Source organism: Danio rerio, chromosome 18 (genome assembly GCF_052040795.2).
Source record: "Danio rerio strain M-AB ecotype USA chromosome 18, GRCz13ab, whole genome shotgun sequence".
Taxonomy (NCBI): domain Eukaryota; kingdom Metazoa; phylum Chordata; class Actinopteri; order Cypriniformes; family Danionidae; genus Danio; species Danio rerio.
Window position 1 is genome coordinate 20,305,029 of NC_141038.1, and position 13,193 is coordinate 20,318,221.

The 13,193-nt window shown below is 37.0% G+C and overlaps 2 protein-coding genes, 1 long non-coding RNA gene and 1 other non-coding gene across 11 annotated transcripts in view; 2 read left to right on the top strand and 2 right to left on the bottom strand.

Annotated features, from left to right (window-relative positions):
• tgm2l (transglutaminase 2, like) overlaps window positions 1-13,143 on the bottom strand; it is a 63,885-nt gene extending 50,742 nt beyond the window's left edge. For 3 of the 8 annotated variants that reach the window (XR_015514847.1, XR_015514846.1, XM_087293071.1), the window contains exons 1-4: window positions 12,846-13,094; window positions 12,576-12,723; window positions 2,507-2,683; window positions 935-1,165 (exon numbers count right to left, since the gene is read on the bottom strand). Coding sequence is in view for 4 of the 8 variants with exons in the window: in XM_087293071.1 (XP_087149197.1) it covers window positions 935-1,165; window positions 2,507-2,621 (346 nt within the window). In the remaining 4 variants the exon portion in view is untranslated. Of the gene's footprint in view, window positions 1-934; window positions 1,166-2,506; window positions 2,684-5,410; window positions 5,603-12,575; window positions 12,724-12,845 lie in introns of those variants that run through there. The other 5 variants (XR_015514844.1, XR_015514845.1, XM_087293070.1 and 2 more) reach the window with 3 other exon arrangements.
• Window positions 1-13,193, bottom strand: part of dennd4a (DENN/MADD domain containing 4A) — a 343,904-nt gene that overhangs the window by 110,234 nt on the left and 220,477 nt on the right. The gene's annotated exons all lie outside the window — the stretch shown is intronic.
• On the top strand, window positions 946-6,136 carry LOC147839710 (uncharacterized). Its single transcript, XR_015514902.1, has 3 exons — window positions 946-1,167; window positions 2,511-2,633; window positions 3,619-6,136. It is a non-coding gene; the product is annotated as an uncharacterized LOC147839710 (long non-coding RNA).
• Window positions 13,043-13,125, top strand: trnal-cag (transfer RNA leucine (anticodon CAG)). Its single transcript has one exon. It is a non-coding gene; the product is annotated as a tRNA-Leu (tRNA).

Consider the following 13,193-nt stretch of genomic DNA (forward strand, 5'->3'; position numbering starts at 1 on the left):
GCATTGTTGCCGATACTAAATTAAAAATTTTAGTTGTTTTTGGTGTGTTATTGTCCTTAAATTCAGCATGTGCTTGAATAAACAGACCATAACCATGTATTGGTGTGGATACTAATATTGCTATCGTTATATTGTTATCATTCTACCAACCTTAAAATATACTCTAGTAATTTATAGTAATGACCAAGGTGTTTTTAACCATACTATAATACATAAATTAATTTGTTGTGGTAAATTTAAAGTTGCTGTAGTGATGCAATAACTATGATAATGTAAACAAATTACCCAATACTGTAGTAAGTTTTAATACACCTCAGTTTACTATAGCAAAAACTAAAGTATACTACAGAATTTGTTAAAGTTTATCAGTTCCCAATATTTGATAGTATGCTGTAAAAGAGATGTAAATACTATAATATTTAATGTATAATGTACTTTGTTATAGTATGATGCAAAAACACTATAGTATTGACTATGCATTACTATAGTATTTTTTACATGTTTGTAATTAATGTTTGCATCGTGAAACTTTATATTGTTCCAACAACAACTATCAATCTTCCATGGGACATAAAAAAAAACATGGTAAAAGTGGTCAGAAAAATGTTAACACCATATTCAAAGTTAGCACAGGTTGAAGCTACACTCTAAAAAATAAAGATGCTTTATTAGCATTTCTAACATCTAAGAGTTCTAACATCTAACTCTGAACCTTTTAATTCCCTAAAAGGTTATTTATAGTGGCAAAAGATCTTTAGTATTCAAATATTCTTCATTTTATGAAAAAAAAAAAACGTTTCTCTGAAGAACTTTTCAACCTAAAATTTCTTCTATGTCATTGCTATTGAAAATTACTTTGCAATCTTTATTTTTAAAAGTACAAATAAATTATATGATTTTGTCCTGAAGAGAGGATTCTTTCATCATTTCTCACCTTTGCACCAGGGATTAAACAGCAGGTAGAAGGTCTGAGGACTGGTTTGCTCCTGGATCTCCCCATCCGCAGAGAGCAGAACCACAGTCATGCTGTAGAGACCCACAGGAGCATCAGCAGGGCTGTGGAGGGTCAGCATCACCTCCCCCTGAGCGTTACGCTGACTGAACCACCATTTCCCAGGATCCTGCTCTGAGTCCGATACCTTCAGGACCACCTCATTATTCTTACCTGTAACACAAAACCATATATGCAGATAATAATGGATAAACATGACATGAAATGTGTTTGAAAATGTACTCAATTACTCACCTCGCTTATCACAAACCTGTTTTAGTTTCTTTCATTTGTTGAACACAAAACAAGATCTGAAAATGTTTGGAAATTGGTAACCAAAAACTTCCTTAATATTTGTTTTACCAGTTTCTACACTGCAAAATAACAATTTTCTTAGTTAGATTTTTGTTTTGTTTCTTGTCTGCATTTCTAAAAATTCTTAAATCAAAAAGAAATTTCTAGACAAGCAAAACATATTGTCTTGTTTGAGAAATAATATGCTAAAATTAAGATTAAGTGAGTTAGTAAAAGTCCTGGAAACCTAAAACCAAGCAAAATAATCTTAATTTTCTTACCCCATTGGCAGATTGTTTTGGTTGTTTTAAGGAAAAACTGACTTAACTTTGACATGTTCATTCTTAAAACAAGACAACATGTTTCCCTTGTCTAGAAAATGCTTCTTGATATAAGAAATTTTAGATATTTGGACTTGAAAGAAGACAATTCCAAGTGAGAAAATCATTTTTTCCAGTGTAGCATTCTTCAGAATATCTCCTTTTAGTGTTAATGTTCAACAGAACAAAGAAACTGAATGAGTGAAAGTACCTCTTTTGTTTTTGGGTGAACTGGCCCTTTAAAGGGGACCTATTATGTAAAAATACCTTATATAATATGTATAAACACACTTGTGTGGAAACAGTCTGTGGATATAATCAGCTTTGAATGCAAAAAAAATATATATATATATTTTTTATAATCACTCTTTATAAAAACAGTCTGCAGAAACACTTTGATTGACATTCTCCCTTTGTACATGTCATCATAGGGGGGAAAGCATCGCCCATAGGACATTTGTCTTGATTTTGAATATGCCACTATGCTGACACACAGGCATTTGCAGCTCTGCCCTCTATTAGAAAGAGCACAATCTCATTTTAATTTAAAAAAGACCTTGACCTGAATGGCACAATTTGGATCAAAGCCTAAAAGGGGCAGTTTCAAAGAGTTATAAAACATTATTTATGGGGTATTTTAAGCTGAAACTTCAGATATACACTCTGGAGACTTATTTTACATCTTAAAAAAAGGCATAATAGGCCTCTTCTAACAACACTGTTTATAATTATATTATATTGTTGTTTAGTTGGTGTTGTTTTTTGAGGCATTGAAAATCCGTGTGATATGAATATTCTACCTAAACAAATCAATTTCAGAAAAGCCTGTCCACAATCCTTATGAGCCACCAGTTTTTCTCTCTCACTGTATTTCTGTTACTCTCTCATGACGGTTACTCACCCAGGTGTAGTATGAGGTTGATCTGGTGGTCTGGGAGTTGTGGGATTTGCTCTGTACATTGCAGTACCACAGAGAAGGGTTGACCTCTGCGCACCAGCAGACGCTCCACATCCATCTCCTCTGTGCGGTGAGCATGATTATTCTCGTAACACTGCAGATCTACATCACTCAGTATGGCTGGAACATTAAAAATAAAATAATTGTTATTTGACATTTTGATACTGTCACATATTGGCTGAACTAAATTGGCCATCGTGTATGAGTGTTTGTGTGTGTGTGTGTGAAAGGGAAAGTGTATGGGTGTTTCCCAGTACTGGGTTGTAGCTGGAACGGCATATGCTTTGTAAAAAAATCACTTGGCATTTCTGTGTGGAGTTTGCATGTTCTCCCCATGTTGACATGGATTTCCTCCGGGTGCTACAGTTTCCCCCACAGTCCAAAGACATGCACTAGGTAAATTCGCTGTAGTGTACGAGTGTGAATGCAAGAGTGTATGTGTTTTTCAGTGTTAGGTTGTAGCTGGAAGGGCATCCGCTGCGTAAAACATATGCTGGATAAGTTGGATAAGTTGGTTCATTCCACTTTGGCAACCCCTGATTAATAAAGGGACTAAGGCGAAAAGAAAATGAATGAATGGATGGGCTTCTGATGTTGTTTCCTAGCAACTTGATCAGTTGGAAATTGGCATGAAAAATTCCACCCCCAAGAAGTGTTTTATGGTGATCAAATTTCCATTCCGTTCATTCACAGATTTGCATAATATTTGCATGATTCATGATAATTATATTGATTTGCATAATATGCACATACATTATATGTGAAAGTACCTTGAGGTTCCTGAGATGTCGGATCTTCATAGTTTCTAATCATCAAATGTAGGCAAATTCTTAACGCATGCAAAAGGACAAATGTTCTTGCCTTCACTGATGCCATAGTTTGTGGTTGCAGAAAGGAAATTTGGTGATCAATTTAAAGTCATTTAAAAGAATAAAAGTGCACACTTCTTGCAGAATTACACTGTAGCCAAAGCTAATTCTATTTGTTTATGTACATAGCGTATGTAAACACTTGGTTGCTTAATATGTACTTATATGTGTATACTTTTACAATAGATTCAACATCTCACTGCATTGGTTTGCGATTGAAGCTCGGATCAAGTTCAAATTACTGAGGCTTGCTTACAGGACAGCCACTGGCACTGCACCCTCTTTCCTCCACTTGCTCCTGAAGGTCTACACTCTCTCCAGGAGCCTGCATTTGGGGAGCCAGCACTTACTTGTGGTGCCATTGCAGAGATGCTATAATTCACTTTACAAAACCTTTTCATTCAATGTTCCACGATGGTAGAATGATTCCCTCTAGGACTGTGGATTCACTGATATCCTTCAAATGACAACTAAAAACCTATCTCTTCTGAGAGCACCTGAACCCCAGTGAATAAAACCAAAACCACCTATTAAAGCAATCTCTCTCTCTCTCTCTCTCTCTCTCTCTCTCTCTCTCTCTCTCTCTCTCTCTTAAACAAACTGGTCTCAAACTCAACTCCTGGATGGTCACAGCTCTGCATAGTTTAGCTCCAACCATCTCCAGCTCACACCTGCTTAATAGTTTGCAGTAGACTTGAACACCTTGATTATTTGAATCAGCTGTGTTGATTAGGGTTGGAGCAAAACTGTGCAGAGCTGCAGCCCTCCAGGAATCCAGTTTGAGATGCTCTAAAAAAAAGCTCTCCATCTCTAACACTCTGAGCACAAACAAGTTACTTTGCATAACTAGCACTTCTTTTGTGTATTGCCTCGTGTTGCTAAATACCTCCTTAATTGTAAGTCGTTTTGGACAAAAGCGTCTGCTAAATGACTAAATGTAAATCTCTTATAAATATTTGCAATATTACGTACCTAAATTATGTGTTTAAACATCTGGACTCTGATCTGCTCCTTGATGCCTCATTTAAGTTTAATGTTACACTCATGCAACATTTGCTGCTTCCCAAAAGCTCTAAAGCTCAGACCTCACAACGAGATCCCATACTTGACCAAATAAAATACTACAGTTTGCCAACAAATCAGTGGTCCGCTTTCATATTTATTTTAACACCGCAAAGCATCTCTAACCCACCAGCCCAGCAATACAAAACCAACAGAAGATATGCCATCAGGAATATTTCACTAGCACATTTAGCATCTGTTAGAGTAAGAATATGACTCAGTGGAAAATCCTAATAGATTTTTTTTATTTGATCCAGGGAAGAAAGACCACATTTTAGGGATATAAATTAAAATGTGGTTTGGTGAGCAGATGTTTTTTCCTGCACCAATGGAAAAGTATTATACCAACTCTACTGGCACTGAACTGCTGTGTAGTAATGAATTTGAGTTCACATATGCAAAACATTTCTCAAAAACATTATCTCTACAAAAACAATCTTCACAGTAATTCATTAGCAAACAAAGGCTTCTTAATCACCATAAAACATCTTCTAGCTTACAGTTGTACGACTGCACTATTCAAATGAATTGTTTTTAGCTCATTATTTCCAGGCGTTTGTTATTTCATTTATTTATGGCTTTGAGTTGCATTATGGGAACTTGATCTCGGCTCCTAATTCTGATGTTGAAAATGTATCTCTGCAGTTTAACAAAATTACTTTTCTAGCATTTCCGTAGTTTAAATTCATGTATTGTCTGAGCTGCCTGCGTAAAATAAAGTATAAAAACATGTACTGAGCTATCAGTGCCTAATCTGATCATTTTAGATTTGTTTCTTAAAGTGTATTTAATGTAAATGTATAACAGATGTACATGTCAAAAATTATACATTAATATTTCTCCCGGTCATATAAATGTACTCATTCTGCAACATTTATAGATAGAGGTAAAAATATATATATAAGAAATGACCTACCATTATAGCTGGCCATTGATGGATTTAGCTTGATACGTCGTCAATGAGCCTTACAATCCTGCTCTTGATGTTTCCTGTAAATTTCCAGTCCAGTCCAAGGCAGCTGTGCTCTCTCTGCATTTTAAGGGTCCATTTTTATAATGAAAGCACATCCACGCCCCTCTGTCTCTACCGTTGACTGTCCTTCTTTCTGCATTAGACACACCCTGACTCACACATCCTACCCATGGCCTTTATGACCTCTGACATCACACACACATACAAGATCCTGCAGGCAGCCAGAGGTGCGAAGTGTGTACAGACAGTGATCTGTGTTTGTAAATGTAGCTCTAACTCGGCCTCTGTGGAAAAACGGGCAAGGTTTGGGAATTTACTACAACCAGCGTAAGTTCTGGATGCACGTCATTGCTGGAAATGCTGTCTCTTTTCCGTAGTGGACCAGGTCACACACTGGGACCTTTGTTAAGGTTTGGATGATTGAGTAACACTTCAATAGTATTCCATAGATCTGCTCCACCTCTCTTTGCTTGACTCATACTCAGTTAGTTTCTATTTTTAAAGTCACTTGAGTGAAAAGGCACATTAAATGAATGCATGCTCTGACTTATGTGAAGTAGGCTTCAAATGTTGAATTCAATGAGGGTACACCTTTTCCTGTCATAAAATGAAAGCCAGGCATTTGATTTAAATTAACACTCCACTTTTTTGCCAATAAACTTATTTTACAAGTCACTTAGTGTTAAAGAGTTGAGTTTTACCATTTTTGAATCTCTTCAGCTGATCTCCGCGTCTAAACTTTTAGCTTAGCTTAGCATAAATCATTTAATCGAATTAGACCATTAGCATCGCACAAAACAAATCAAAAAGGGTTTTGATAATTTTCCTATTTAAAGCTTGACCCTTCTATAATTACATTTTGTAGCAGGTCCGATGTAAAATGAAATGTTGCTAATTTCCATATTGATATGGCTAGGATCTAGACACTACCAGACAAAAATATTGTCCTTTATCCAAGTTTTAGGAACAACAAACAATAACTTGACTTAGTTGATTATTTGGTATCAGAAGTGGCTTATATGAGAGGCCTAGGCCTTTAGATTAGGGTTATTTTACCAAAATAAAGTATGATCATGCTTTTGATCACGGTTTTTAATTATTTAATTAGACTTTGCTTAGACATAAGTCTTTTCCCTTAACAGAAATGTACAGTATAGAAAATAAAGTCATGCTGCAGAGGAAAAATAATTAATATTGTGTATGACTCCCCTGAGCTTGGAGGACTGCATCCATACATCTCTGCGATGACTCAAGCAGCTTATTAATAAAGTCATCTGGAATGGCAGAGAGAGCGTTGCAGGACTCCCAGAGTTCATCAAGATTCTTTAGATTCATTTTCAATGCCTCTAGTTTCATCTTACCCCAGACATGTTCAATAATGTTTATTTCTGGTGACTGTGCTGACCAATCCTAGAGCACCTTGACTTTCTTTGCTTTCAGTAACTTTGATGTGGAGGCTGAAGTATATGGAGCGCTATCCTGCTGAAGAATTTGCCCTCTCCTGTGGTTTGTAATATAATGGGCAGAACCAAACTTGACTGATTTCTGTGAGAATCTTGGCTCCATGCGGGTTCCAATAGGTCTTGGGATGCAGTTCAACAGATGATTCATTGAAAAAATCTACCTAATCTGCCACTTTTCTGAATGATCAACTAGAAGTCAAGTTATTATTTGTTGTTTTTACAACCGGAGTCATGAGAAGACTTTTGTCAGGTAGTGCATTATCATTCTGGTGTAATAATCATAAAGGAACTCTGTTGCACCTGAACATTTCTAAATAGGAAAATTATCAAAACTCTTTTTTTTTTATTTATTTTTTATTTTTTTATTTTTGAGCGAGATGCTAATGGTTTAATCAGATTTTAATGGTTAAGCTAAGCTAAAAGTGCTCCCGCCAGACCCGGAGATTGGCTGAAAAACGTATAAATGATAAAACTGAATTCTAACCCTAACTCTAACTCTATCCGCTTGTTAAGTCGTGACTTATTGAATACTGTTTATGGGTCCAAGCTGCTACTCATTTGAATTGAAAAAAATATTAGTTTATGACCTTTTTTTTGTCATATCACATCGCCTATTAAAGGGAAATTTATATAAAACCATGCTGTACATGACCGTCTCTGGACATGCATCACAGACATCAATATTTTAACAATTTATAAAAAAAATTACTCACTGGCCATCGGATATTAGGCATGGATATATATGTAGCAATCTTGATTTTTAAAAGTACTACAGTGCTTCGTAAACATTTATTATTACCATTTGTTGAGTTTCCTCATTCAGTTTGATAGAGTGCTTGGACCAGAAGCCACTTTGCTTGACACCTAATAAGTGGATTGGTGATGTGGGAACATATAGCCAATTCCATCCGTGTTGAATAAAAAAATGTCAGGAGAGGGTTTTCTTCAATATCAAAAATATAAGTAATTTATTAGATACAAATGAATAATTTTATGACAGAGCTCTGGGTTATTTTACCTCAATGCAATATAAGGAATACATTCAGGAGATTTGCAACTAACTTACATTTCCCTGACTCCAGCATTTATACACAATCGATAATAACAGCTGGAGTTTTGGTGTAACGTCGCTTATCAATGATTCTGCTGTCCTTTGGCTGTTGCACCCAAACATACTTCCTCTTTCTGCAACCCTTCTCTGCATACCAGAACGGAACAGTTTAGTGCATCTTCAATATATTTCACAACTTCTACAAGCATCCAGCTCCTCGTGACATGTCTAGACTTCTTGTTAGACAAATGTCTGGAGCAAGAGCCCCCGCACTATATTTAATCTTATTCTGCTTTTTCCCTCTTGTCAGCAGTTCCTTCTAACGCCTGTTTCACACCGCAAGCAAAAGCAGTGCGTGAGCAGCGCGTGGGCAGCGCGTATGGAGAGCAGAAGCAGCACGCAGGCGTTTGCCTTTCACACCAGCTGCATCTGGAGCACGCAGCTGTTCGGCAGCTGCTGCAGAGATCAATCTATCTCTGTCTATTCAATCTAGTTACATATCTCTCTCTATTTGGACAAATGCACCTTTAAAAAAAAACTTTTTATCTGCACTAAGGCCAGCAGCAACCTCCTCTTAAGCTGTTTCTTTAACCTGCAAGTCTTTATTTTAGAAGGTATATAAATCATGCAGTACTGTATGCTTCTCAAGCTCTATGAGGAGCGTCATTCATGTCTGAAGACAATCGCCTGTGATATCATGTCATTTGGTTTTTGATTGTCAGGATGTTTTAGGCCTTGTTACAATAATGTTTATACAATATAGTTATAATGATTTTTATACATGATCAAACTAGTGTTACTTTCTCCACTTCAGTAATGTCCAGCAGCAGAGTAACAGCTCGTCCAAAGAATGAAATGGACAAAAGAAATTAATGCATGCCCTTCTTTTACTTATTTTAGTGTTGTCAGGTTCACAGTGCAACTTGAGTAAACATAAAACAAAACCGAATAAAACTGTCTTCCTCTGCTTCAGCTGCACAGCACAAAGCGAGCTCACATCATCCAGCATGCGTGTCAAACTACATTACCCACAATACACTTCGCTATGGACTACAAGTCCCGTAAATATTCTGTTTCCCCTCTCCTGCAACACTAGCGTGCAACTTAAGCAAAACTGATACTAAAATTTTTTACATTTTGTTTTGTAGTTCGAGCCTAAATAAATGTTTGTTGCCGTTTTTAAACATTTAAGTTCATTTGATTGACTATATACAAGTCAGATGATTTTATTAACGCATTTATTGGGTAAAATTGCTACTTTTTTTTCAGTCATTCAATGTGTTTTGGTCTCTATCAATGCACTGTCACTTTAATTGAGTGTGAGCAGCGTGGTAAAAATAGACCCAGCGCCGAAACTATCACGCCAATGCTGCTTCAGCGACGCTCACGCCTCGCTCTGACGCGCTGCTGCGTGCGGTATTAAAGCTCTAATCTGTTAACATGGATGCCGAAAAAACACAGGCTGCTCACGCTCTGCTCACGCTTGTGGTGTGAAACAGGCTTAAGAAGTATGCAACACAGCAAGAATGAAAGGAGAAATATGTCTGGCTAATATATGGTATCATACAAAATAAATGTGAACTGTGAGGTGACAGTACTAACCACTGAGCCAGTCTTGTGTCGCCCTCTTTTATACTCAACAGGAGAAAAAAAACTCTTGGATCAAGCAAAGAGTGAGTAAATGATGACATTATTGTCATTTTTGGGTGAGCTATTCCTTAACACAATATAGATGTTTAACGTATATTATCCATGAAGTGTGAAGTGTAGTGCGCTGATTTGAAATGTCTGACATGTTAGCCGGAGGTCAAAGGGTCATACATAAGAAACAGCTAAAACTTCTGACATAATTTTGTGAGAAGTTTCCTGACTATTTGTGGAGTTAATTAAATTCCATTAAGCTTCCTCACCAATGTTATGACAGCGATACACTTTTAACAACTGGGAGTCACTTAGATCATTAAGAATTCTCTTTCCCAAAATAAAGTTATGTGTCTGCTGTATTGTCTGGAAGAACAATGACCTCTGCGGCAGTGGATTCTCACCATGCTGTGAGATTATTACAGTGCTTTTTAACCAGGCAGCCAGACAGAAGGGTTTCTGTCTCGCTGATATGGTGGAAAGCAATGCCAACACACCTACACATGGAGAGAGAGAAAGAGAGAAAACATTATTTGTGCATGTATGTGACACTGAGCTGAGGAATGCTGGTTTCACGAAGAAGATTTCACAAAATAGGATGAACTCAGATTTTTGTTGAATTTCACACTACTCTGTCATTCATTTACCATCAAAGAGATATCATCTTGAATGTCAGGAACATTAGGGGCTCTTCTGGATAAAAGTGTCTGCTAAATGAATAAATGTAAAGGGTTCAGAGGTTCAACTGGCGCTGACACTGTAATTTGTCATATCTTCAGTGTAAAGAAACAGTTGACTGCAGGGTCATCGGAAAGATCTGAAAAATGTATGAGAGGCTTTATGAATATGGAGATTATTAATATTGGAATATGTAAAATGACGACATGGTAGCTCAGTGGTTAGCACTGTCGCCTCACAACAAGAGAGTTGCTAGTTTGAGTCCCAGCTGGGTCAGTTGGCATTTCTGTGTAGAGTTTCCATGTTCTCCCTGTAGGTTTCCTCCGGTTTCTCCCACAGTGCAACATGCGCTATATGTATGACTTGAATAAGCTAAATTAGATGTAGTGTGTGTGTGTTTCCCTGGGCTGCTGCTGGAAGAGCGTCCGTTGTATAAAACATATTCTGGAATAGTTGGGGTTCATTTCGCTGTGGTGAATAAATAAATAAAGAGACTGAGTTGAAGGGAAATGAATGAATGGATGAATATGTAAAATGATTGCTGGTCAATGTTCTTGTCCTATATTTTCCATAAGCAGATCTGACCAATTCCAAACAACACATTCCTTCATTCATTTTCCTTCAGCTCACCTTATTCATCAGGAGTCGCCACAGCGGAATGAACCGCCAACTTATAATATATTTTACATTGCCCTTCCAGCTGCAACCCAGAACTGGGAAACATTCATACACTCTCATTCACACATACAGCCAATTCAGTTTATTCAATTCACCTATACCGCATGTCTATAGACTTCACTGTACTCTACTGACACAAATTTCCTGTTTATTCAAAAAATAAATATAATCATTTTGCTGTAATTTTCCTATTCGGATTAACCCAAGTCAGTATTCTTGTCATATATTTTCCATAAGCAGAGCTTAGCAACAATACAATTCTTTAGAATAAATATTACTTGTGTACAATATACAATTGTACACATGCATTTATATTTAAATTGGCATATAACTGTTGAAGTAATAGTTCATCCAAAAATAAAAATGATCTCATCTTTTACTCACCCTATACTTCATCCAAACAAGATATTTTGTAGAATGTTGTAAACTGGTAACTACTGACATACATAGAAAAATAACGAATAATTTGGAAGTCAATGGTTACCGATTTACAACATTCTAATCTAATGCAGGGCGACACGGTGGTGCAGTGGGTGTTTCTTCGTTTCTGGATGATTCGAGAGGGGCTACTACAGACCAAAGATTGTAGAAGACCTTTACGGCCCTGTTGTTTTGGATGCGTCCAATAGGGGGCGTTCAATATATTATGAGCCTTCACACTCTCATTATCAATCAAACCAAACTTAAAGCGAAACTTTGAAGAGGTAGCATTTTACAGTCTATGAGAGGTAGGCTTTGTCAAGTACTTTTAAAGCAAACGTGAAACTGCCAACAATTAGATATTTGTATGTATTTGTCTGTACATCAAAAGATTGGTGCAATAGGCTATAATTGAATTTAATTTCAATTAGGAATTGTCCTCAATTTTAGCTAGCCACGTGTAAGCTAGCTTACATTTATCCACCCGCTTTGTCGTTCTTATGTAGACTTTGATGGTTTTTGTTGTCTGTCTCTAGCCTGAGTGAGGCCTTTCCATGTAAGATATATTCTTCTCCTGCCATGTTTTAATTGCTTTATTTTACTCATGGATTTTGCAGCAACATTTGAAAATGTCTACAGATTTTGGATGGATTGAATAAGCCATACGAATCAGTATACAACTGTCTAAGTAAAAAGATTTATAACAGGTCAATATGTAACGTTAGCTCTCTAAAAAAGATAATTTAACTGCACACCAGCTAAAACTCAGCAAAAACTTTTTAATAAGCAAAATAAACACACATATACACGTTTTTTATTAATAGAAAATTATTTACCTCTGTTCCTTTTGTGCTAACATACATTTTACAGACTCATCTATCTTCAGCGCTTCTCAATGACTCATTTGTTAAGAATTGGCGTCATCTAGTGGCGGCTTTAAGTTTCATTTAATAATAATTTCCGTTTGCTGAAGTATGCCCTTATGAAAACATTCATTCATTTATTTTCTTTTCGGCTTAGTCCCTTCATCAATCAATGGTCACCACAGCGGAACAAACCGCTAGCTCATCCAGCACATGCTCCACGCAGCAGATGGTCTTCCAGCTGCAACCCATCTCTGGGAAACATCCATACACACTCACGGACATATACGGACAATTTAGCCTACGCAATTTACCTGTATCACGTTTTTGGGTTGTGGGGGAACCCGGAGCAAACCGTCGGGAACACAGGAAGAACGTGCAAACTCCACACAGACCCAGGCGAAGTTCGAACCAGCGACCTTCTTGCTTGCTTTCTTGCTACCTACTGCACCACCGCGTCACCTGTTATGTAAACAAAGAATGAGGACAAATATCGCCGTTAAAATAAAGTTAAACTCAACTGCTTTTATGTTCGGGGCGTTTTTTTTTTGTCTTTTAATGCTATCCTGTTAAATGTAACTTACTATTTTTGTGTTTAAAAATAGCCACTGTGGATCACACACGGACAAAAAAATGGTAAAACGCTACGATATAGTACAAAAGGATAATTAAGCACCTTGAAGTAAATTATTTAAATAGTCTTGACTGTAATAACAAAACATAGCGACTCACTTTTCTGTTATAACCACTAGAGGGCTAAAAATCGCATACAGCTCCATGTGTCAGGATGGCCGAGCGGTCTAAGGCGCTGCGTTCAGGTCGCAGTCTCCTCTGGAGGCGTGGGTTCGAATCCCACTTCTGACAACACTTTGCTCTTTTTGTAGGTTAATGGATGAACAGGACTGCTTTGACGCATGATCAGAAAAGAGACC